Below are 24273 nucleotides of genomic sequence, written 5' to 3'. Positions count from 1 at the left end.
TGTTCCGGAGGTTCTAATTAGTAAGTGGAGCAAATTTGCAGATCTGTCCCTTTTGAGAAAATTTTCAAAATCTACTTTAAAAAAACGAAAAAAAAAGTCAAAATTCTCAAATCACGCTGCAATTTTGGTCCGAGGTCAATTCAACGCTGCTGAATTGATTTTGGCAATCAGTTGTTAATTTATAACGGTTCAAAAAAATCCGCCTTCACTTCATTTTATTCGCGTGCTCAAAATTTTTTTTCTATTTTGAAAATTCATAACTTGAGAACCACTGGCGCTACGCAGCTGAAACGAAAATTGTTCGATTCCTTGGACTTCTCCGAGTTGGAAAAAAATTGACTATTTTGAACAAGTTTTTGCATTTTGCCTTGTTTTTCTTAATATCCGTAGTCTTCTTTTCACAACAAAAAAACTTAAAACTTGTTCAAATTGGCAAATTTTTGTGGACAAATATGGATTTTGCAATTACTCTTCGCCCCTCTGTCTGACAACGAATAAAAAAATCATCCGAATTGAGATGAGGGTGGGTGGGCGGGGGTTATATTTTATTTTTTTTTTATAATATACTTAGTCTTCTTTTCCCAACAGAAAACTGAAATCATGTTTAAAATGGCATAATCGTGAATTTTTGTGAGAAGTATGGATTTTGCAAATAAGCTCCGCCCTTAGGTTCATTTTCTAAGAAAATTCTCGAAAATCTTCGTCTGGGACCATAAACAGGCTATATTTTTTAATCAGCAGCTCAATTTTTTGACGATTTTTAAGGAGAAAATTTTGAATTTTTCAATTGAACTTTTTGACTCTTTGAAAATTAATCAAAGACAATAATTCTTGAAGATTTCGACTTGTAAAAGTTACATTTGATTTCATTTCTTCAAAAGTTCCAGCAATTTTTCCAGAATCGATAAAATGAAAAGATTCAGTTTTCGAGATACTTCAAAAATTCTATTTTCAAACTGAATTTTTGAAAATATTGATCCGAGACCATCAATATGTTACGTTATTCGAATCAAGTCATCGAAAAATATTTTCCAGAATTTTTTGACGATTTTTAGGTCAATTTTCAAAAATTTCAATTTTTCAATGACCGTTGAAATGAATTTTTGACAGTTTATGGAGAATCCTTGAAAATGACCTAAAAGAACTATTTTTGAAAATTTCGCCTGCAGAAGTTATTTTTGCCTTCATTTCTTCGAAAATTTCATCAACTTTCTCGGACTAATCTAATTTAAAAAAAATGTCAATATTACGCCTTTATTATCAAATAAAACTCTTCTTGTTCCGGAGGTTCTAATTAGTAAGTGGAGCAAATTTGAAGATCTGTCACTTTTTAGAAAATTTTCAAAATCTACCTTATGAAATTTTAAAAAAAGTCAAAATTCTCAAATCAAGCTGCAATTTTGGGCCGAGGTCAATTCAACGCTGCTGAATTGATTTTGGCAATCAGTTGTTAATTTATAACGGTTCAAAAAAATCCGCCTTGACTTCATTTTATTCGCGTGCTCAAAAATTTTTTTTCTATTTTGAAAATTCATAACTTGAGAACCACTGGCGCTACGCAGCTGAAACGAAAATTGTTCGATTCCTTGGACTTCTCCGAGTTGGAAAAAAATTGACTATTTTGAACAAGTTTTTGCATTTTGCCTTGTTTTTCTTAATATCCGTAGTCTTCTTTTCACAACAAAAAAACTTAAAACTTTTTCAAATTGGCAAATTTTTGTGGACAAATATGGATTTTGCAATTACTCTTCGCCCCTCTGTCTGACAACGAATAAAAAAATCATCCGAATTGAGATGAGGGTGGGTGGGCGGGGGTTATATTTTATTTTTTTTATAATATACTTAGTCTTCTTTTCCCAACAGAAAACTGAAATCATGTTTAAAATGGCATAATCGTGAATTTTTGTGAGAAGTATGGATTTTGCAAATAAGCTCCGCCCTTAGGTTCATTTTCTAAGAAAATTCTCGAAAATCTTCGTCTGGGACCATAAACAGGCTATATTTTCTAATCAGCAGCTCAATTTTTTGACGATTTTTAAGGAGAAAATTTTGAATTTTTCAATGACTTTTGAATTGAACTTTTTGACTCTTTGAAAATTAATTAAAGACAATAATTCTTGAAGATTTCGACTTGTAAAAGTTACATTCGATTTCATTTCTTCAAAAGTTCCAACAATTTTTCCAGAATCGATAAAATGAAAAGATTCAGTTTTCGAGATACTTCAAAAATTCTATTTTCAAACTGAATTTTTGAAAATATTGATCCGAGACCATCAATATCGTTATTCGAATCAAATCATCGAAAAATATTTTCCAGAATTTTTTGACGATTTTTAGGTCAATTTTCAAAATTTTCAATTTTTCAATGATCGTTGAAATGAATTTTTGACCGTCTATGGAGAATCCTTTAAAAATGACCTAAAAGAATAATTCTTTTTGAAAATTTCTCCTGCAGAAGTTATTTTTGCCTATATTTCTTCGAAAATTTCATCAACTTTCTCGGACTTTTCTGATTTAAAAAAAAACGTCAATATTACGCCTTTATTATCAAATAAAACCCTTCTTGTTCCGGAGGTTCTAATTAGTAAGTGGAGCAAATTTGCAGATCTGTCCCTTTTGAGAAAATTTTGAAAATCTACTTTAAAAAAATGAAAAAAAAAGTCAAAATTCTCAAATCAAGCTGAAATTTTGGTCCAAGGTCAATTCGTCGCTGCAGAATTGATTTTGGCAATCAGTTGTTAAGTTATAACGGTTCAAAAAAATCCGCCTTCACTTCATTTTATTCGCGTGCTCAAAAATTTTTTGTCTTCTTTGAAAATTCATAACTTGAGAACCACTGGCGTTACGTATCTGAAACAAAAACTGTTCGATTCCTTGGACTTCTCCGAGTTAGAAAAAACATGACTATTTTGTTCAAGTTTTTGCATTTTGCCTTGTTTTTCTTAATATCCGTAGTCCTTTTCACAACATAAAAACTTGAAACTTGTTCAAATTGGCAAATTTTTGTAGAGAAATATGGATTTTGCAATTACGCTCCGCCCCTCTGTCTGACAACGAATGAAAAAATCATCAGAATTGAGATGAGGGTGGGTGGGCGGGGCTTATATTTTGCCTTTTTGTTTAATACGTAGTCTTCTTTTCGCAGCAGGAAACTGAAATCATGTTTAAAATGGTATAATCGTGACTTTTTGTAGAGAAGTATGGATTTTGCAAATAAGCTCCGCCCTTAGGTTCATTTTCTAAGAAAATTCTCGCAAATGTTGGTCTGGGGTCTGGAATCATGAACAGGTATTTTTTCTGGATGTTTCCCAAAATTTTTTGACGATTTTTAAGAAGGAGAAAAATCTGAAATCTTCAATAACCTTTGAATTGAACTTTTTCACCGTGTATTGACTCTTTGATAATTAACTAAAGACATTTCCTCGAAGATTTTGACTTGTAAAAGTTACGTTCGATTTCATTTCTTCAAAAGTTCCAACAATTTTTCCAGAATCGATAAAATGAAAAGATTCAGTTTTCGAGATACTTCAAATATTCTATTTTCAAACTGAATTTTTGAAAATATTGATCCGAGACCATCAATATGTTACGTTATTCGAATCAACTCATCGAAAAATATTTTCCAGAATTTTTTGACGATTTTAGGTCAATTTTCAAAAATTTCAATTCTTCAATGACTGTTGAAACGAATTTTTGACCGTCTATGGAGTATCCTTTCAAAATGACTTAGAAGAATTATTTTTGAAAATTTCGCCTAAAGAAGTTATTTTATTTCATCAACTGTCTCTGACTTTTCTGATTTAAAAAAAAAAACGTCCATATTACGCCTTTATTATCAAATAAAACCCTTCTCGTTCCGGAAGTTCGAATTAGTAAGTGGCGCAAATTTGAAGAAGATCGGTCCCTTTTGAGAAAATTTTCAAAATCTACTCTAAAAAATGAAAAAAAGTCAAAATTCTCAAATCAAGCTGAAATTTTGGTCCAAGGTCAATTCGACGCTGCTGAATTGATTTTGGCAATCAGTTGTTAATTTATAACGGTTCAAAAAAATCCGCCTTCACTTCATTTTATTCGCGTGCTCAAATTTTTTTTTTCTATTTTGAAAATTCATAACTTGAGAACCACTGGCGCTACGCAGCTGAAACGAAAATTGTTCGATTCCTTGGACTTCTCCAAGGTGGAAAAAAATTGACTATTTTGAACAAGTTTTTGCATTTTGCCTTGTTTTTCTTAATATCCGTAGTCTTCTTTTCACAACAAAAAAACTTAAAACTTGTTCAAATTGGCAAATTTTTGTGGACAAATATGGATTTTGCAATTACTCTTCGCCCTTCTGTCTGACAACGAATGAAAAAATCATCAGAATTGAGACGAGGGTGGGTGGGCGGGGCTTATATTTTGCCTTTTTGTTTAATATACGTAGTCTTCTTTTCCCAATAAGAAACTGAAATTTTTGTATAGAAATATGGATTTTGAAAATAAGCTCCGCCCTTAGGTCCGATTACGAATGGAAAATTCACCTTCTTTAATAATGAATTATTAGCTAATTAAATATACATTTATTTAATTATCTTTAAAGTAGGAGATTTCATTATCAACATTTAGAATCTCTAGAATAAAAAAAATCTATATCTAATCGTGTACGTTTAGTACTGTTAGTATATTTTTTATTTACAAATATTTGGACTTGTCCACTTGCTAACTTAGGGGAAGGAAACTGTAGTGGTCAGTGGCGTTCGTCACTCTGTTTTGTATTTTCGTCGTGGTTTGACTCAAATTTAATTCGTCTTTCGTGGTTAATAAGTGTTTTTCATTCTAGCCTTTAGAGAAATATTTAACTAAAAAAAATACATCTTTTCGAATGCCCCCTTTTCAGGTCGCAATTGATCCGCTACTAGTTACAACCTAAATGACAAATTGTGATGACTCAAGTCTCATAATATTTCTACTCTAGTGGATAATTCAATTATAATTTTTAATATTATTTTCTTTGTTTCTGGCTTTAAAATCATAGAGCGGAAATTAACAACTGAAACTGACCTGAAGTTACTTGATCTGTCTAACTTGATCTAACCTGTCCTAACATGACCTGACCTGTTTTGTCATTTTCCAAACAAAATCATGATTATAAAATGTGTTCTTTTTGATTTAAAAAAAACTCTTGTTACTTAGCCTTAATCTTGCAGGACAAAGTTTAAATATTTTTAGTAACACTCTGATCACGATCGTGATAAATTGTTAAGTGGTTTTGAAGTTTGCCTCATTGAAATAAATACCAGTCTTTAATTTGTAAAAAAAAATAGAAACATTTTCGAACTGAAGGTTTTAGCATATTTCATCAGTTTTCATCAAAGACATTTCTAAAATAACAGATAAGAAAGTGTATGCTTTCTAGCGGCAAGATGTATCCTTAAAAAAAATGCCTTGATATTTTATATAAATATTTTTGATGTAGGAACAATGCATTCTTAGAAAACACACACGTGCAACAATGCATTGATAAAGTCCCTAGTGATAAAAATACAGAGGAAAATTTTATCCATTTTGAGTAAAATATTTCCACATTACGAATTTGAGCACATAATAAAATTAAAAAATGTCGATGTCGTCTTTATACGAACACTGACGTTTGTACCCATCTTTCAAACGTCGTTTAAACATTCCTCATAATTATTTATGTAAACAATACAATCTTATCGTCAACAATAGAACCCTTTCAAAATTGAAAAACTATGTACATATGTCAAGGCACTCTCAAAACAATCACACAGGTGCAGATACTCAATCGAAATCAGATAATCCCATTTAAATAACCCGCTCCTAATATAAGTAAGTAGTCTCTTGAGAAAATAGTTGCTCTTGTGAGTGAATATCCAGTACCCAGCATGAGAAGACTACTCGTAGCCGCTTGCCTCTTGGCCACAATCTGTGCCTATCACATCAAAAAGCATGACTTTGAAGTGGTCATAGATAGAGTTGAGTACACCAAAGTGTCCAACAAATACAACCTCCCCAAAATCGTAGTCCCGCAACAAGAACTCGTCCCCGCCATCGAAATTTTGAAAAAAATCGCCCATGATCGCGAAATCAAGTAAGTATGAATCAACCCTCCAGCTTATTTATTTAACACAAAATTAGTTCTCTGGCTGGCACCGAAGCCAACCTCAACGACTACGCTGACAAAATCTTCGCGAATATTCAACAATTCCTGATCCACTCTGGGTACGACCCGGTGGAACTACCCGACTTGGAAGCCGGCTTCAACTACGTAGGTACCTGTTAATCACGTAAATCCAGTACTCATGGTACCGTTCCAGACTTTGATCATCACGTACCAAGGTGAACTGCAACTCACCAAAGGGTGGTTGGAGGACATCTCCACAGTCCACAGAGGTGGCGACGTCATCGTTACCTACAGCACCGAGGCTAAATTTTTGGAAGTCACAGTACCCATCGCCTTCGATGACCTCCAATTCACCTATGAGTACAGCGCCGAGATCATGGGGTTGGGACCCACGGGCGGCATTGATGGTAAAATCGCCAATATCGAAGTCGAGGTGAAAATTGGGTTCGACGTTACCAACTTGGTGCTGTCTTTGGATGAGTTTGGAATCATTGATACTAAGTACGACTGTCTCGATTTAGGTACGAAGGTGTTTATTAACTGGGTTTTTGTAGTCATATCGATGTGAACTTCAATGGTAATCCGTTGGTTGACTGGCTGGTGAATTTGTTGACGGATGTGGTCACCAGTCTTTTGAAACCCGTGATTTTGGGGATCGTGGAGAATATTATTCGAGGAAGCGTGGAAGACGCTATACAGTCCATCAATGATCTCATTGACGGGATTTTGAACCCTACGACGCCTGTTCCTACGTCCACTGCAGCGGCTTTCTTCATCAAGTAATCGTGATGAAGAATTATTTTGTTGTAATTCAAGTGTTTTGTTATCTATTGTAACAATTGTAACGAATAAACACTTATTACAATCGAGATCTTTGGCCTTACGTACTTGAAACACTTGACCATGAACTCTTCACTCCTCGGAGATTACGATGTAGATTTAGAAAGATATCAAAGACTTAGTTAGCAACAGAAAATACGTACAATATTTTCAAAATATTCAGAATACAATTTATATTTAGATTGACGACACTTCAGATAATTATTTTTCTTTATCATAGTGAAGTGCACTTTAGTACATAACAACACAAAATGAAAATAGCACTCATTAAAATTTTTCAAAAATTTCAAAAAACTTGCCAGATTTTCAAAATAAAAATGTGTCAAGTAACAGTCAGTCGTGACGCTCGTGTCAAAATGATGTCCTTTCTGAACAACTTCCTTCTCCTTTGTGACTTTTGCAAACCCCTCAAACACTTTTTATTCTGCGACCCACAGACGTAAGTACGACCCAATCCACCAGCTATCTCAACTATATCACTCTATAGATCGTCGCTCCATTTAAAAGACCACTTAAACACGTGCTCAGACCGGCTATTCAAAGTCATTGGTGGCTTCCTAGCCGAAAATGTGGAACCACTGGAACTGTCAGATTTTTCGTCCGGTTTCAACTACGTAAGCAAACTCTAAAAGAGGATAAATGAAAAATAAAAAATTCCAGACGCTTCTAATGACGTATTACGGCGACGTTAACTTAACCGGGGGCTGGCTGCAAAACCTGTCAAGTGTCAAACACGCAAAATTCAGTTACTATAAGACGTCCAGAAAAACGGAGACCATTTTACCCTTAACTTTCGACGCTTTGAGTGTAAAATCTGACAGAAATTGAATTGACCAAATTTGTAGTTTACGTACAATTATAGTGCCGCTATTTTGGGATATGGTCGCAGTGGCACAGTTTTTGGAATTGTACAAGGACTGAAAATGGAATTGGTTCTAGGTTATGAGTACCAAAAACCGGAAATTACTTTTGACTGTCGTGCCACTGATTTAGAGTGAGTGTGAAGGTAGTCTAACAAGCGTCTGTCTGTCCGTCTGTCGTCTGTCCGTCTGTCTGCCGTAACGGATTTTCATTAGACAGATAATCTCTCCTAAAGTTTCATGTTGTGAAAAGAAGTCTACACAGATTAAAACAAAAAGGAAAAACGTATGCCCGCCCACCCACCCCATCTCAATTGTGATTATTTTTTTTTTATTCTTAGAAACGAAACACGTTGAAAATGATACATTTTTGTATCGAAATACGGATTTTGCAATTAGGCTCCGCCCTTAGGTCTGCCAACGAATGAAAACTTCATTACTGTTTAGATAAGAGCAGATATGGGCGGGGCTTAATCTTTGGGTTTAGTTTTTTCTTAATATACATAGTATTCTTTGAATAACAGGATACTCAACAACATGTCTTACTTGGTAATTCCTTCTAGAGAAATAATAAGGATTTTGCAATTAAATTCCGCTCCTTTTGCTCTCGACGATAAAAAAAACATCAGAATTGAGACAGGGCGGGGCTTATATTTTGCATTTTTTTCTTAATATACAGAGTCATCTTTTCACACCAAGAAACTTAAAATATATTAAAAATGGTAAATTCTTGTAGACAAAACTTGCAATTAAACCCCGCCCCTCGATCTGACAACGAATGAAAAATTCATCACAAATGAGATAGGGCGGGTGGGTGGGGCCTATATTTTACCTTTTTTCTGAATATACAGAGCCATCTTTTCACAACAAGAAACTTAAAACATGTTTAAAATGGCAAATTCTTGTAGACAAATCCTGCAATTAAGTCCAGCTCCTCGATCTGACAACGAATGAAAAATTTATCACAATTGAGATAGGGTGGGTGGGCGGGGCTTATATTTTTCCTTTTTTCTTAATATAGAGAGCCATCTTTTCACAACAAGAAACTTAAAACATGTTTAAAATGGTAAATTCTTGTAGACAAATCCTGCAATTAAGCCCAGCCCCTCGATTTGACAACGAATGAAAAATTTATCACAAATGAGATAGGGCGGGTGGACGGGGCTATATTTTACCTTCTTTCTGAATATACAGAGCCATCTTTCCACAACAAGAAACTTAAAACATGTTTAAAATGGTAAATTCTTGTAGACAAATTCTGCAATTAAACCCCGCCCTTCGATCTGACAACGAATGAAAAATTCATCACAAATGAGATAGGGCGGGTGGGCGGGGCCTATATTTTACCTTCTTTCTGAATATACAGAGCCATCTTTTCACAACAAGAAACTTAAAACATGTTTAAAATGGTAAATTCTTGTAGACAAATTCTGCAATTAAGCCCAGCCCCTCTATCTGACAACGAATGAAAAATTTATCACAATTGAGATAGGGTGGGTGGGCGGGGCTTATATTTTGCCTTTTTTCTTAATATAGAGAGCCATCTTTTCACAACAAGAAACTTAAAACATGTTTAAAATGATAAATTCTTGTAGACAAATCCTGCAATTAAGCCCAGCCCCTCTATCTCACAACGAATGAAAAATTTATCACAATTGAGATAGGGTGGGTGGTTTTGACTTTTTATGGGGAAATTTTAACTTTTATGACTTCAAATTTCTAGAAATTTCGTTCTCTTGCCGAAAATTAGCCTTTTTTGAAATTTAGTCTTAACTAATCAAAATTTCAAGAAAGTTGACTCAACATTTCAACTTTTATATTTCGAAATTGCAACGTCTTCGTTGAAAATTTTGACGTAAATGAACCAAAATTACGCACTAATTAATTGAAAAATTCTACAAATATGTTTCAAAATTTATTCATATACAGAAATTTTCGTCTCACCACACGAAATTTCAAGTTATTAAATCGAAATTCCTTTTAAATCAATTCGAAATTTTATCTATTTTGAAATTCGACGTTCGTAAAGTTCTCATCAGGAAATTTCGAATTTTTGTAGTTAAACAACTAAATTAACGGAAAAATTCGACTTATTGTTCCAAAAATTGTTCACATCATCAAAAAATTTCAAGTTACTATACAAAGTTTAAACTTATTAATTCAGCTGAATTAACCCGAAATTTCAAGTTGTTGTAAAAATTTTGATTCCTTATACGAAAATTTTGACGTAACTAATCTGAAATGGCGAACACCGAAAGGCTCTTTTTCTAGAAATATCGTCTTTTTACCAAAAATTGGACTTTTTTGAAATTTTGTCTTAACTAATCAAAACTTCCAGAAAGTTAACTCAAAATTTCAACTTTTATAATTCGAAATTGCAAGTTCTTCTTTGAAAATTTTGACGTAAATTAACCAAAATTACGCACTAATTTATTGAAAAATTCTACAAATATTTCAAAATTTACTCATATTATACAGAAGTTTCGTTTTATCACACAAAGTTTCATGTTATTAAATCGAAATTCCTTTTATATCAATTCGAAATTTTATCTATTTTGAAATTTGACGTTCGTAAAGCTCTCATCAGGAAATTTCGATTTTTTTGTAGTTAAATTTAGACCTAAACAACTAAATTAGCAGAAGAATTCGACTTATTATTCCAAAAATTGTTCACATCATCCAGAAATTTCAAGTTACCATACAAAGTTTAAACTTATTAATTCAGCTGAATTAACCCTAAATTTCTAGTTGTTGTAAAAATTTTGATTCCTTATCCGAAAATTTTGACTTAACTAATCTGAAATGTCGAACACCGGAAAGCTCTTTTTCTAGCAATTTCGTCTTTTTACCAAAAATTGGCCTTTTTTGAAATTTAGTCTTAACTATCAAAACTTCAAGAAAGTTAACTCAAAATTTCAACTTTTATATTTCGACACTGCATCTTCTTCGTTGAAAATTTTGACGTAAATTAACTAAAATTGCAAACTAATTAATTGAAAAACTCTACAATTATTTTAAAATTTATTCATATTATAGAGAATTACTCAACAACATGTTTTTAATTTCTCGTAAAGAAATAAGGATTTTGCAGTTAAGCTCCGCTTTCTTGACTCACGACGAATACAATAAATCATCACAATAGAGATACGGTGGGGGTGGGGCTAATTTTGCCTTTTTTTCTTAATATATGTCGACTTATTTCGACAACAAGAAACTTAAAACATGTACAAAATGGTAAATTTTTGTAGTTATCAACTTAAATACTCCACTTTTCTTCTACAACATCTTTAAATACGGCATAAGTTGAACACCAAAGTTACCATCAACGGCAATTTGGCAACGGAGCCGATGCAGATTTTTTTGTAAATTATTTAAAACAAAATTTTAGTACTTCGGTGTTCTATTTATGTAAAATTCTGACCTGACCTGTTTTTGAGTTAATTATTTTTTTGAAAAATTCAAAGCAATCTTGAGGTTCTAGGTATTCCTGTTTCGAAAGAATTTGAAAGTGCTTTGGGGCCTCTAGGGTCTTTTCTTATAATAATTTAATTAAATTTCTTAGAGGATCTTATTTGCCAAAATTAGTCTTATCTTAGCAGTAACTAGCCCCGCCCACCCACCCTCTCGTTTCTTAGAGAGTATGTCATTTGCCAGAATCAGTTTTATCTTAGCAGATACTAGCCCCGCCCACCCGCCCTCCCGTTTTTTAGAGAGTATGTCATTTGCCAAAATCAGTTTTGTCTTGACGGCTATTAGCCCCACCCACCCGCCGTCTCTTTTCTCAGAGGGTACCTCATTTGCCAAAATCAGTCTTAACAGGTAGTACTATATAACGTACTGAGACGTTAATCCGCCATTTTCCAAACACCCGGTATAGTTTTATTTCCCCCAAAAAATTGATGACATATCAAAATTTTGCCAAATAAATTCTACCCAAAATGTGTAAAATATGATGAGTTTTTGCTTGTGATTTGTCTTTGCATTCATATTTTTTAGATTTGCCCGTATTTTCCCATTTCCCAAAATTAGTCTACCCTCTATTTTCTTAGAGGCTATGGCATTTGCCAAAGTCAGTTTTATCTTAGCAATTACTAGCCCCGCCCACCCACCCGCTACTTTTTAGAGGATTATGTCATCTGCCAAAATCAGTCTTATCTTAACAAATACTAACATTTTGGCAAATGACATACCTTTTAAGAAAATAGAGGGCGGGTGGGTGGTGCTAGTACTTGCTCAGATAAGATTAATTTGGCAGATGATATATCCTCTGAGAAAAAAGGGGGCGAGTGGGCGGGTCTAGTATTTGCTAAGATAAGACTGACTTTGGCAAATGAGATACCTTCTAAGAAAAGAGATATAATGAGTTTTTGTGATATATTATTGCGTTCATTTTTTTAGATTTGCTTATCCAGGTGGCTCAAAAAAATTAATGAATGAGTCACTTTATTTTATTGATTAAATTAGGAACGGCTCACTCTATTTTCTCAGAAAATTTTGGGAATTCAATACTACAATTTTTTCGTAGATACTTTGATCTTGAATTTGACGGCAATTATTTAATTGACTGGATTCTCAACTTGCTGGGCGACATTTTGATAACTGTGTTGAGAGGTCACATTTTGACTAGCGTCGAGAACGCGGTTAAAGAGGAAGCTGATGAATATATAACCGAAATTAACCGCATTATTACGGAGTACCAGTCATCGTTGTTGCCACTCTTCTTCAAGAAACTGCTACAAGAGTCAGCTAAACCATAAAGTTGTAATTTAAGAAGCATTTTTCTTATAAAAGTTTTTAAACCACTTTCATTTTATTTAATAATCCCGACGTCGACACTCGAGACACATCCCAAGTGTCAACCGTCCTGTCAAATTCACCAACATAACCTCAAAAAATGTTCACCAGGAAAGCGACTTTGGTGAAAAAAACCGGCCCCGACGGTGTCGGACGATACGAATTTCTCAAACAACTGATCGTGGAATTTGGGACAACAAAATCGCCAGGTGAGTGACATAACATGGCGCCAAATTCAAATAATCGCGCAATTTCAGAAGCGAAACGCCAAGTTCTAGCAAACTTGTCAAACTTCGCCTACGATCCGGTCAATTTTGAGTTTCTGAAGCAACTTCACGCCCTTGATTTGTTCCTCGACCAACTGTCAACCGACGACGACGACCTAACCCACTTTGGACTAGCAGCCCTATGTAATTTAAGTCCAGGTACGTACTACCCGATTTTGACTCCCAGTAACGTCTAAAACGATTCCAGACCCCGAAAGCCAAGACTACATAATCAAACTCAACGGAATCAAGCTCGTGTCGAACAAACTCCTCCACAAGAACGAAGAAATCGCCCTGAATGCCATAACTACCCTGTTTTATCTTATCTTCCCGTCGCAGCGACACCTCCTCACCCCCGAGATTCTCACCAAAATCAACGTTTATGAAGCCCACCCGAACCCCCGTTATAAAAATCTGGGTGTGATCTTCATGGAAGAAGCGAATAAAAATGCTTAGGGCGGCGTTGCGTAATTTTTCTTCCAAGGCTACAATTCGAAGAAAAATAACTAAAGAAGATTTAGCCAAGTTTACAGAGTTGAGCGGTGATGATAATCCGATTCATGCTGTAAATGGTCCAGAGAGGGCGCTCGTGCACGGTGCTTTACTCAACTCGTTGGTTTCGCGAGTAATCGGGACGGAACTGCCAGGGCCGGGCTCAGTAGTAGTGGCCCAGACTTTGAATTTTCCGAACAAGTGCTACGTGGACGAAGAGGTGGAAGTGACGGTCGAGATGGTCGAAAATCGGAAAATTGTGACCGTGAAATTCAGGTGTGAGGTGCCGGAGAGGGGGAAGGTGGTTTTGTGGGGGGACGCAAAGTTGATTATAAAGAAAAATAAATAAACGACTTTTTTATGACAATAAAGTGTGTTTTTCTTGTTGTAATTAGTCCTGAAGTATATTTAGACACCCGAAAGTCATTTATAAAAAGAGAAAAAGAAACAGGACCAAGATTATATCTCTGTAGAACTCCGGAAGCCATACTTGTTGAATTTAAAATGATTTTTTTTTGTAAATCATTCTGGAATGTCAATAGTGCATTATTTATTTTTAAACTTATCAGACACTTAATTAATCTAAGTTCAAGATTATCAAAATTAAGTGATCAATTGACCTGAAGTACTTTCTTACATGTGTTGATTCAGTTAAATATAAAAAAAAATGCTCGTGCAGCGAATAACCCTGACCCCAAAAGCGCCACCACCTCATTGCATAACCCCCACAACAACAACAAACTCAAACTAGGCCGCCCCCGACCGCCGCCGCTCTGTTTACGTTCCTTATTTACATTTTTGCAATCAAGAATCCGCACGCTTTGCACAACCGTTTCCAGTCCATATCAAGCATAAAACCTCGCCGCCGTCCCCATTCCGGCAGGTGAGCAACAAGTGTCCGCGCTCCCACCCTCTAATTAATTTTTTGTCGACGGGATGTTTCGTGCGATGGTGGTTCTCACCCTGTGCGCCCTCGCCGGTGCAGGTGAGCCCGTGAAGAGCGCAAAGGCGGACAGCAAACCAGTTCCGTGCACATGTGGCGTGTTCTTGAGTGGACAGTTCAAGAAAGGGTCAAAGGAGCAGCCGAAGGGGGTGCCGGTGCTGACGCAGGAAATGGACACCCCCTTCATGAACAACGCCATGGGAAATCGGCAGTGCACGAATAAGTGCCTGGAAATGGTGAGAGGATGGGCATTGTTGGGGGTTAGTGGGGTGGAAAGCGTGGGGACGGGCAGGATGCTGGTAGGGTAATTGAGGGATAATAGTCAGAATAATCTTGAGGCGAGGTGGCGAGTACTCGAAATTTGAAATCTAATTATTGAAGTTGAAAGTTAACTGATGACTCAAAATTTGAACTGGTTAACTCAAAATTCACGTTGGTAAATTCGTAATCAAGAAATTTTGACTTTTTATGGAGAAATTTTAACTTTTACGACTGCAAATTTCAAACTAATCAACTCAAAAAAAGTCAACATAAAATTTTGACTTACTAACACGGAAACACAATTTACTCAACTTTAAACCGTAATTACTACTAATCAAATTCTTCTTAACTAAATCGAAATTTTAGAGAGGTGATAATTCAAAATTTCAATTTTTACAACTTCGTAACGAAAAAATCGACTATTATCCTCAAAATTTGTGTTTTTATTATTCCCTCTTGGTGTTTTCGTAACATTTTAACATATTAACTTGAAATATGGACTATTTTCTCAAAATGACAGAAACTTAAAGATGTTTATTATTATTAAAAAAATATCAACTCCTTTTTCGAAATTTTATTTTAAAGACTCGAAATTTTGGTTGAACCAAATCATAGCTTTCAACTAACTAGAAATTTGTAGTCTAACTAATTAATTTCGACTTTTTATGATTAAATTTTGACCTAAATAACTAAATTAACTGAAAAATTCGACTTATTGTTCCAAAAATTGTTCACACCATCTAGAAATTTCAAGTTACTATACAAAATATAAAGTTAATAATTTAGCTGAACTAACTCGAAATTTCGATTTGGTGTAAAAATGTTGAATCTTTATTCAGAAATTTTGACTTAACTAATCTGAAATATCAAACACCGTAAAGCTCTTTTTCTAAAAATTTCGTCTTATTATCAAAAATTGGACTTTTATGAAATTTCGTCTTAACTAATCAAAACTTCAAGAAAGTTGACTCAAAATCTGAGTTTGTATTTCGAAATTACAACTTCTTCGTTGAAAATTTTGGTTAAATGAACCAAAATTACGCACTAATCTACTGAAAAATTCTACAAATATTTCAAAATTGGTTCATGTTACTCAGAAATTTCGTCTTATCACACAAAGTTTGAGGTTATTAAATCGAAATTCCTCTATATCAAATCGAATTTTTTTGTATAACTAACCACTTTGAAATTTCATGTTCATAGAGTTCCCTTAAGAAATTTCGACTTTATTTGGTTCAATTTCGACCTAAATAATTGAATTAACAGAAAAATTCGACTTATTATTCCAAAACTTGTTCACATCGTCTAGAAATTTCAAGTTACTATACAAAATTTCAAGTTATTAATTCAGCTGAATTAACCCAAAATTCGATTTGTTGTAAAAACTTTGATTCTTTATCCGGAAATTTTGACTTAACTAATCTAAAATATCGAACACCGGAAAACTCTGTCTGGAAATTCATCTTATTACCAAAAACTGGACTTTTATGAAATTTTGTCATAACTAAATCACAATTTCATGAAAGTTAATTAAAAATTTCAGCTTTTATATCTCGAAATCACAACTACTTCATTGAAAATTTTGACTTAAATCAGCCAAAATTACGCACTAATTAACTCAAAAATTCTATAAATATTCCAAAATTTGTTCATATTATCCAGAAATTTCGTCATATCACACAAAGTTTCAAATTATTAAATCGAAACTCCTTTTAAATCAATTCGAAAATTTTCCTTTCACTATCTACTTGTTTTGAAATTTGACGTTCGTAAAGTTCTCATTAGGAAATTTTTATTTTTGTAGTTAAATTTCGACCTAAATAACTAAATTAATATAAAAATTCGATTTATTGTTCCAAAAATTGTTCACTTCATTTCGTCTTAACTAAATCAAAATTTCAAAAAAGTTAACTCAAAATTTCAGTTTATATTTCGAAATTACAATTTCTTCGTTGAAAATTTTGATGAAATGAACCAAAATTACGCACTAATTTAATGAAAAATTCTACAAATATTTCAAAATTTGTTCATGTTACTCAGAAATTTCGTCTTATCACACAAAGTTTGAAGTTATTAAATCGAAATTCCTTCTATATCAAATCGAATTTTTTTGTCTAACTAACCACTTTGAAATTTCATGTTCATAAAGTTCCCTTAAGAAATTTCGACTTTATTTGGTTCAATTTCGACCTAAATAACTAAATTAACAGAAAAATTCGACTTATTATTCCAAAAAATTTTCACATCATCTAGAAATTTCAAATTACTATACAAAATATCAAGTTATTAATTCAGCTGAATTAACCCAAAATTCGATTTGTTGTAAAAACTTTGATTCTTTATCCGGAAATTTTGACTTAACTAATTTAAAATATCGAACACCGGAAAACTCTGTCTGGAAATTCACCTTATTACCAAAAACTGGACTTTTATGAAATTTTGTCATAACTAAATCACAATTTCATGAACGTTAATTAAAAATTTCAGCTTTTATATTTCGAAATCACAACTACTTCATTGAAAATTTTGACTTAAATCAGCCATAATTACGCACTAATTAACTCAAAAATTCTATAAATATTCCAAAATTTGTTCATATTATCCAGAAATTTCGTCATATCACACAAAGTTTCAAATTCTTAAATCGAAATTCCTTTTAAATCAATTCGAAATTTTTCCGTTAACTATCTACTTGTTTTGAAATTTGACGTTCGTAAAGTTCTCATCAGGAAATTTTGATTTTTGTAGTTAAAAATCGACCTAAATAACTAAATTAATATAAAAATTCGATTTATTGTTCCAAAATTTGTTTACATCATTTCGTCTTAACTAAATCAAAATTTCAAAAAAGTTAACTCAAAATTTCAGTTTATTTTTCGAAATTACAACTTCTTCGTTGAAAATTTTGATGAAATGAACCAAAATTACGCACTAATTTAATGATAAATTCTACAAATATTTCAAAATTTGTTCATGTTACTCAGAAATTTCGTCTTATCACACAAAGTTTGAAGTTATTAAATAGAAATTCCTTTTAAATCAATTCGAAATTTTTCCTTTAACTATCTACTTGTTTTGAAATTTGACGTTCGTAAAGTTCTCATCCGAAAATTTCGATTATTGTAGTTAAATTTCGACCTAAATTACTAAATTAACATAAAAGTTCAATTTATTGTTCCAAAATTTGTTTACATCATTTCGTCTTAACTAAATCAAAATTTCAAAAAAGTTAACTCAAAATTTCAGTTTACATTTCGAAATTACAACTTCTTCGTTGAAAATTTTGATGAAATGAACCAAAATTACACACTAACTTACTGAAAAATTCTACAAATATTTCAAAATTTGTTCATGTTACTCAGAAATTTCGTCTTATCACACAAAGTTTGAAGTTATCAAATCGAAATTTTTTGTCTAAATAACCACTTTGAAATTTCATGTTCATAAAGTTCCCCTAAGGAAATTTCGACTTTATTTGGTTCAATTTCGACCTAAATAACTAAATTAACAGAAAAATTCAACTTATTATTCCAAAAATTGTTCACATCGTCTAGAAATTTCAAGTTACTATACAAAATTTCAAGTTATTAACTCAGCTGATTTAACCCAAAATTCGATTTGTTGTAAAAACTTTGATTCTTTATCCGGAAATTTTGACTTAACTAATCTGAAATGTGGAAGACCGGAAAGCTCTTTGTGGAAATTTCGACTTATTATTCCAAAAAATATTCACATCATCTAGAAATTTCAAGTTACTATATAAAATTTCAAGTTATTATAAAATTCAGCTGAATTAACCCAAAATTCGATTTGTCGCAAAAATTTTGATTCTTTATCCGGAAATTTTGTCTCAACTAAATCACAACTTCATAAACGTTAACTCAAAATTTCAGCTTTTATATTTCGAAATCACAACTACTTCGTTGAAAATTTTAACTTAAATCAGCCAAAATTACGCACTAATTAACTGAAAAATTCTATAAATATTTCAAAATTTGTTCATGTTACCTGGAAAATATGTCTTATCACACAAAGTTTCAAGTTATTAAATTGAAACTCAGATGAAATCAATTCGAAATTTTTTGTCAAACTATAGGCTTCGAAATTTCAAGTTTATTAAGTTCCTATTATAAAATTTTGACTTGTTATGTCTATATATTTGACACTGATTATTATTAAATTAAATGAAAAATTCGACTATTATCTCAAGATTTGTTCACATTATATAGAAATTGAGACTTATTACACAGAGTTTTAAATTATCAATTCAGCCGAATTGATCTGAAATTTATAATTGTAAAAATTTTTATTTCTTACTGGGAAATTTTGACTACAGCAATCCAAAATATCGAACATCGGGATTTATTTTTTCTTGAAATTTCGCCTTAAGTTTTGATTTAAAACTTCAAGAAAGTTAACTCGAAATTTCAACTTTGATTCCGAAACTGAAACTTCTTTCCTGAACATTTTGACTAAATTTTTGTGAAATTAGTTACTTCGAAATTTCATACTCGTAAAGTTCTTATCAGGAAATTTCAACTTTTCGTGGCTAAATATCGACCCAACTAATTAAAAACAAAAAAATAGACTTGTTTTCCCAAAATTTGCCCAGATTATCTAGAAATTTCGAGTTTCCATACAAAATTTTAAGGTACTAACCCAAATTTTGAATGAAATAATTCCAAATTCGTTTCGTCTGAAAAGTTCACACTAATTGACTCAGAATTTCGAATTATTAAAAGTCATTAAATCTAAATTTTGTCTGTGTTAATTTACCACGTAATTTGGGTTAGGTTTCCCCACGTCGTTCGTGAAAACACATGAGTCAGTCGAGAATTTTCTTCTTGAGTTATCTCGAAATTTCAATCTAAACTGTACATAAAAAGATTAGGGTTCCTAATAAGTCAATCACCCTTGAATTGGACCGGCCCGGAAACCATTACTACTACAATATTAATGTATGATTTCCACTTAAACAGCAATAATAAATCTTTCTAATAAATTTTATAGTAGAAGAAAAATATTTTTACATCTCTGGAGTAAAGTACGTTGTTGTCCCTGAGGTGACATCTCCCGTGGGAGTGCACGATCCATTTCCCCTCTAATCTACGGGCATAAATATTCTTAGTTTTTTTCTTTTTAAATAAGAAACGCTTTTTACGACCGTTGCAGATTATCACACATTTGCCCAAGAGCGGGGACATCATCTGCGCAACCGTGGACAGAGACCTGGTGCACAAGGAGAGGGCATTCCTCTTCGTGAAGAATTACAGCCAAAAATGGGTGAACACGAACATGTCGGCAGGAAGGGAGTTCTGTTGCAAGGATAACGTCCCTTACAAGTGTCCCATCAGTTAAAAATTCCTGTTGTTTACGTTTCTGTGTTGTTTTTTAATAAAGTTTTCTACCAAAATTGAAAATAAATAAATCGAGTATTCTCAGACGTTGCGGAAAAGATATTTAAGCGTGTAAATTGGTTGCAAACGAGTCCTTAAATTAATTTAAAAATTTGCTTTAGTTGATAATGTTACTAGTGAATGCTTTTACATTTATATTTAACACAAGTTATGCATTCGAAGTACATGAAAATAATAAAAAATGTTGGCACTTGATGTTCAAAGTCCTGCCACGTCCGTGGAAAAGTCAAAGTCGATAAAAATCAAGCTGAAAGCGTTACTTATTATGGTGACCTCCACCACACCATTATTCAAAGGAAAATAATGACAAACTGTTATTATAATCTATTACTACTCTAAGATAATGCATTATACAAGCCTATTGTGTAAGTGTTGGCTACATTAATCCGTAATAACACAAGTGGACTCATTAAACCCGCATTTTACCCATTCCTCCGAAAGCGACTCCGTCCAATAACCATTAATCCCACAAACATCTCTTTATTTCCCAACAAACCCATCACCTCCTCCCACCGCCGCATTTCTCTCCTACGCCACTGTCCACCAGCACTCGATGTATCTCAAATTACTCGGAATGCTTTTCTTTTACCGATGGCTTAACCTACTTTCTACACCGCGTACAAACACAACCCCTGTTTGTAGAAAAGAGAAAAGCTAGGTCGGCCTACTCACCGAACCTACCGTTAGCATTCTTGGTTTTGTTCTATAGAATTTCCTCCGCGACTTTTTCGCCGCTCATATCTCACACAAAAACACCTGAGCCAACCTGCTGTACCACGCTGACCTTGCTTTTCGGCCCCGAGCGAGCCGCGTTGCATAATGCGCCCCTTTTGGTTCCCCTTCCATGGGAGCCCCTCCTCGGCCATGCATAAAACACACGGTAATGATTTCCGGCAAAAGAACTCCGACGAGTGATCTTTGCGGCAGGGGGAGGGCGCCTACAGGGGCGCACTGTGGATTGCGACTGGTGGGAGACATGTGACCGCGTGAGAGCTAAGTAGAAGTGGAGGAGTGAAGCAACGGAAAATGGTATAGTGGCACAAGAAATATAGCGGTTTCAGGACTTTGACTCCCTCACTGTGCTTGTCAGCTTATCTCTGCGGTGTTAGTTTAAGATGCTCTTTGTTCATACACTAAGGACTTGGAAAAGTCAAAGTCATAAAACCACTATATCTCTTGTGCTAGTATATCTTAGAAGTGAGTTTAGAAAAAAAATCTTATACGACATTTCGAATTAGTTAGTCAAAATTTCCTAATAAGAAATCAAAATTTGTACAATAAAAATTTCGGGTTAATGTGGCGGAATTAATAACTTAAAATTTTTGAAAAATATGAACAAATTTGAAGACAATCACTCGAATTTTTCTGTTAATTTAGTTATTTTAGTCGAAATGTAAGTATAAAAAGTGGAAATTTCCTCATAAGAACTTTATAAAAATAAAATTTTGAAAGTTATTAATTAGACAAAAAATTTCGCTTTGATTTAACCGGAATTTCGATTTAATGACTTGGTAAGATGAAATTTCTGGACAATATGAACAAATTTTTAGATAATTATAGAATTTGTCAGTCAATTAGTACGAAATTTAGTGTTCTTTTCAAAATAAAAGTTGAAATTTTGAGTTAATTTTCTTGAAATTTTGATTTAGTTAACCCGAAATTTCGACATAAATTTCAAATCAAGACGAAATTTGGAAAAAAACACATTTTCGATGTTGGGACGTATCGGATCGATTAACTCAAAATTTCCCAATAAGGAAAAAAAGAAATTTCAGGATAATTCAACGAAATTAATAACTTAAATTTTTGTATTGTAATTCGAAATTTCTAGCCATTATGAACAAATTTTAAGACAATAAGTCGAATTGTTCTTTTAATTTAGTTATTTAATCGAAATAATAATTTGAAACTTTTATGTGATACTGATAAGACAAAATTTCTGACTAACATGAACAAATTTTGAGAAAACTGTAGAATTTTTCTATTAATTAGTGAAAAATTTAGTGTTATTTTTATGTTATTGAAATTATGAGTTAATTTTTTTTAAATTTTGATTTAGTGAAAACGAAATTTCAATATAAAAAAAGTCCAATTTCAAGTTAATGAGATAAAATTTCAAAAAAAAAAAAATTCCACGTCGAATTTTTGATCAGTTAAGTCAAAATACCAAAAAAAAATCAAAATTTTTGCAACAAAAACTTAATTAATTTAGCGGAATTAATAACTTTAAGATTTTGTACAGTAACTCGAAATTTCTAAAAAATATTAACAAATTTGAAAACGATCAGTCGAATTTTTCTGTTAATTTATTTATTTAAGTCGAAAATTTCCTCATAAGAATTTTATGAAGATGAAATTTTGAAGTAATTAATTAACCAAAAAAGTTCTAATTGATTGAAATGGAATTTTAATTTAGAAAATTGAGACTTGTGTGACAAGACGAAATTTCTGGCTAAAATTAACAAATTTTGGGATAATTACAGAATTTTGCAATTAATTAGTGAGAAATTTAGTGCTATTTACGTCAAAATTTTCAAGTAAAATGTTGCAATTTCAAAAATAAAAGTTGAAATTTTGAATTAATTGTTTTGAAATTTTGATTTAGTGAAAAAGTTAATGAGACGAAATTAAAAAAAAAAAAATTCCAGGTCAAATTTTGGATTAGTTAGCTCAAAATACCAAAAAAAATCAAAATTTGACAACAAAAATTTCAGGTTAATTTAGCGGAATTAATGACTTAAAATTTTGTGTAGTAGCTCGAAATTTCTAAAAAATATGAACAAATTTGAAAAGAATCAGTCGAATTTTTCTCTTAATTTATTTATTTAAGTCGAAATTTAAATATGAAAAATGAAAATTTCCTCATAAGAATTTTATGAACATGAAATTTTTAAGCAATTAATTAGCCAAAAATTTTCTAATTGATTCAACTGGAATTTCAGTTTAGTAAATTGAGACTTGTGTGACAAGACGAAATTTCTGGCTAAAATTAACAAATTTTGAGATAATTGCAGAATTTTGCAATTAATTAGTGAGAAATTTAGTGTTATTTACGTCAAAATTTTCGGGTAAAATGCTACAATTTAAAAAATAAAAGTTGAAATTTTGAATTAATTGTTTTTAAGTTTTAATTTAGTGAAAACGAAATTTCTGGCTAAAATTAACAAATTTTGAGATAATTACAGAAATTTGCAATTAATTAGTGAGAAATTTAGTGTTATTTACGTCAAAATTTTCAGGTAAAATGTTGCAATTTCAAAAATAAAAGTCGAAATTTTGAATTAATTGTTTTGAAGTTTTGATTTAGTGAAAACGAATTTCAATATAAAAGTCCAATTTCAAGTTAATGAGACGAAATTTCAAAAAAAAGAATTTCCAGATCGAATTTTGAATTAGTTAGGTCAAAATACCAAAAAAAATCAAAATTTTTAGAACAAAAATTTCAGGTTAATTTAGTGGAATTAATAACTTAAAATTTTGTCAGTAACTCGAAATTTGTAAAAAATATGAACAAATTTGAAAACAACCAGTCGAGTTTTTCTGTTAATTTATTTATTTAAGTCGAAATTTAAATATAAAAAATGGAAATTTCCTCATAAGAATTTTATGAACATGAAATTTTGAAGTAATTAATTAACCAAAAAATGTCTAATTGATTTAACTGGAATTTCGATTTAGTAAATTGAGACTTGTGTGATAAGACGAAATTTCTGGCTAAAATTAACAAATTTTGAGATAATTACAGCATTTTGCAATTAATTAGTGAGAAATTTAGTGCTATTTACGTGAAAATTTTCAGATAAAATGTTGCAATTTCAAAAATAAAAGTTAAAATTTTGAATTAATTGTTTTGAAGTTTTGATTTAGTGAAAAAGTTAATGAGACGAAATTTAAAAAAAAAATAATTTCCAGGTCGAATTTTGGATTAGTTGAGTCAAAATACCAAAAAAAATCTAAATTTTCACAACAAAAATTTCAGGTTAATTTAGCGGAATTAATGACTTAAAGTTTTGTCCAGTAATTCGAAATTTCTAAAAAATATGAACAAATTTGAAAACAATCAGTCGAATTTTTCTGTTAATTTATTTATTTAAGCCGAAATTTAAATATAAAAAAGTGGAAATTTTCTCATAAGAACTTTGTGCAATTAATTAACCAAAAAATTTGTAATTGATTTAACTGAAATTTCGATTTACTATTCTGGAATTTTCGACCAATTTTCAACAAAATTTTTGAAATTTCACTAAATAGATTTTCTTGTAGATTTCGGGCCACA

The 24273-nt window shown here is 32.1% G+C and overlaps 4 protein-coding genes across 4 annotated transcripts; all 4 read left to right on the top strand.

Moving 5' to 3' along the window:
• Nucleotides 1–5758: 5758 nt before the first annotated feature.
• Nucleotides 5759–6993, top strand: LOC135136993 (uncharacterized). The gene is made up of 4 exons (XM_064066514.1): nucleotides 5759–6091; nucleotides 6139–6268; nucleotides 6318–6625; nucleotides 6679–6993. The coding sequence occupies exons 1-4, from the start codon at nucleotides 5886–5888 to the stop codon at nucleotides 6905–6907; spliced, it is 873 nt and encodes a 290-aa protein (XP_063922584.1). The 5' UTR covers nucleotides 5759–5885; the 3' UTR covers nucleotides 6908–6993.
• Nucleotides 6994–7281: 288 nt separating this feature from the next.
• LOC135136904 (uncharacterized) lies at nucleotides 7282–12581 on the top strand. The gene is made up of 5 exons (XM_064066368.1): nucleotides 7282–7403; nucleotides 7452–7578; nucleotides 7625–7771; nucleotides 7810–7958; nucleotides 12350–12581. The coding sequence occupies exons 1-5, from the start codon at nucleotides 7282–7284 to the stop codon at nucleotides 12579–12581; spliced, it is 777 nt and encodes a 258-aa protein (XP_063922438.1).
• A 102-nt stretch (nucleotides 12582–12683) lies between these two features.
• Nucleotides 12684–13730, top strand: LOC135136961 (armadillo repeat-containing protein 7). Its single transcript, XM_064066465.1, is given in 4 exon segments — nucleotides 12684–12827; nucleotides 12876–13043; nucleotides 13093–13339; nucleotides 13341–13730. Coding segments are annotated over 4 exon segments (909 nt in total). The 5' UTR covers nucleotides 12684–12718; the 3' UTR covers nucleotides 13726–13730.
• A 466-nt stretch (nucleotides 13731–14196) lies between these two features.
• Nucleotides 14197–19956, top strand: LOC135137131 (follicle cell protein 3C-1). Its single transcript, XM_064066704.1, has 2 exons — nucleotides 14197–14555; nucleotides 19753–19956. Exons 1-2 carry the CDS (start codon nucleotides 14313–14315, stop codon nucleotides 19936–19938), a joined length of 429 nt encoding a protein of 142 aa, XP_063922774.1. The 5' UTR covers nucleotides 14197–14312; the 3' UTR covers nucleotides 19939–19956.
• The last annotated feature ends 4317 nt before the right edge of the window (nucleotides 19957–24273 follow it).

This window comes from Zophobas morio, unplaced genomic scaffold, assembly GCF_036711695.1.
Source record: "Zophobas morio isolate AGI-343-1 ecotype UQ-CSIRO unplaced genomic scaffold, CSIRO_AGI_Zmor_V1 ptg000028l, whole genome shotgun sequence".
NCBI lineage: Eukaryota > Metazoa > Arthropoda > Insecta > Coleoptera > Tenebrionidae > Zophobas > Zophobas morio.
Note: the sequence above shows the minus strand (reverse complement) of the source record. Positions and strands in the feature narration are given on the sequence as shown.

Coding starts and splice junctions, on each gene's coding strand:
- LOC135136904 (XM_064066368.1), top strand. CDS start 7,282: ATGTGTCAAGTAACAGTCAGTCGTGACGCTCGTGTCAAAATGATGTCC. Junction 7,772..7,809: donor TAACTTTCGACGCTTTGAGT/GTAAAATCTGAC, acceptor CCAAATTTGTAG/TTTACGTACAATTATAGTGC. Junction 7,959..12,349: donor TGTCGTGCCACTGATTTAGA/GTGAGTGTGAAG, acceptor ATTTTTTCGTAG/ATACTTTGATCTTGAATTTG.
- LOC135136993 (XM_064066514.1), top strand. CDS start 5,886: ATGAGAAGACTACTCGTAGCCGCTTGCCTCTTGGCCACAATCTGTGCC. Junction 6,269..6,317: donor TGGAAGCCGGCTTCAACTAC/GTAGGTACCTGT, acceptor GTACCGTTCCAG/ACTTTGATCATCACGTACCA. Junction 6,626..6,678: donor TTTGGAATCATTGATACTAA/GTACGACTGTCT, acceptor GGGTTTTTGTAG/TCATATCGATGTGAACTTCA.
- LOC135137131 (XM_064066704.1), top strand. CDS start 14,313: ATGTTTCGTGCGATGGTGGTTCTCACCCTGTGCGCCCTCGCCGGTGCA. Junction 14,556..19,752: donor CGAATAAGTGCCTGGAAATG/GTGAGAGGATGG, acceptor CGACCGTTGCAG/ATTATCACACATTTGCCCAA.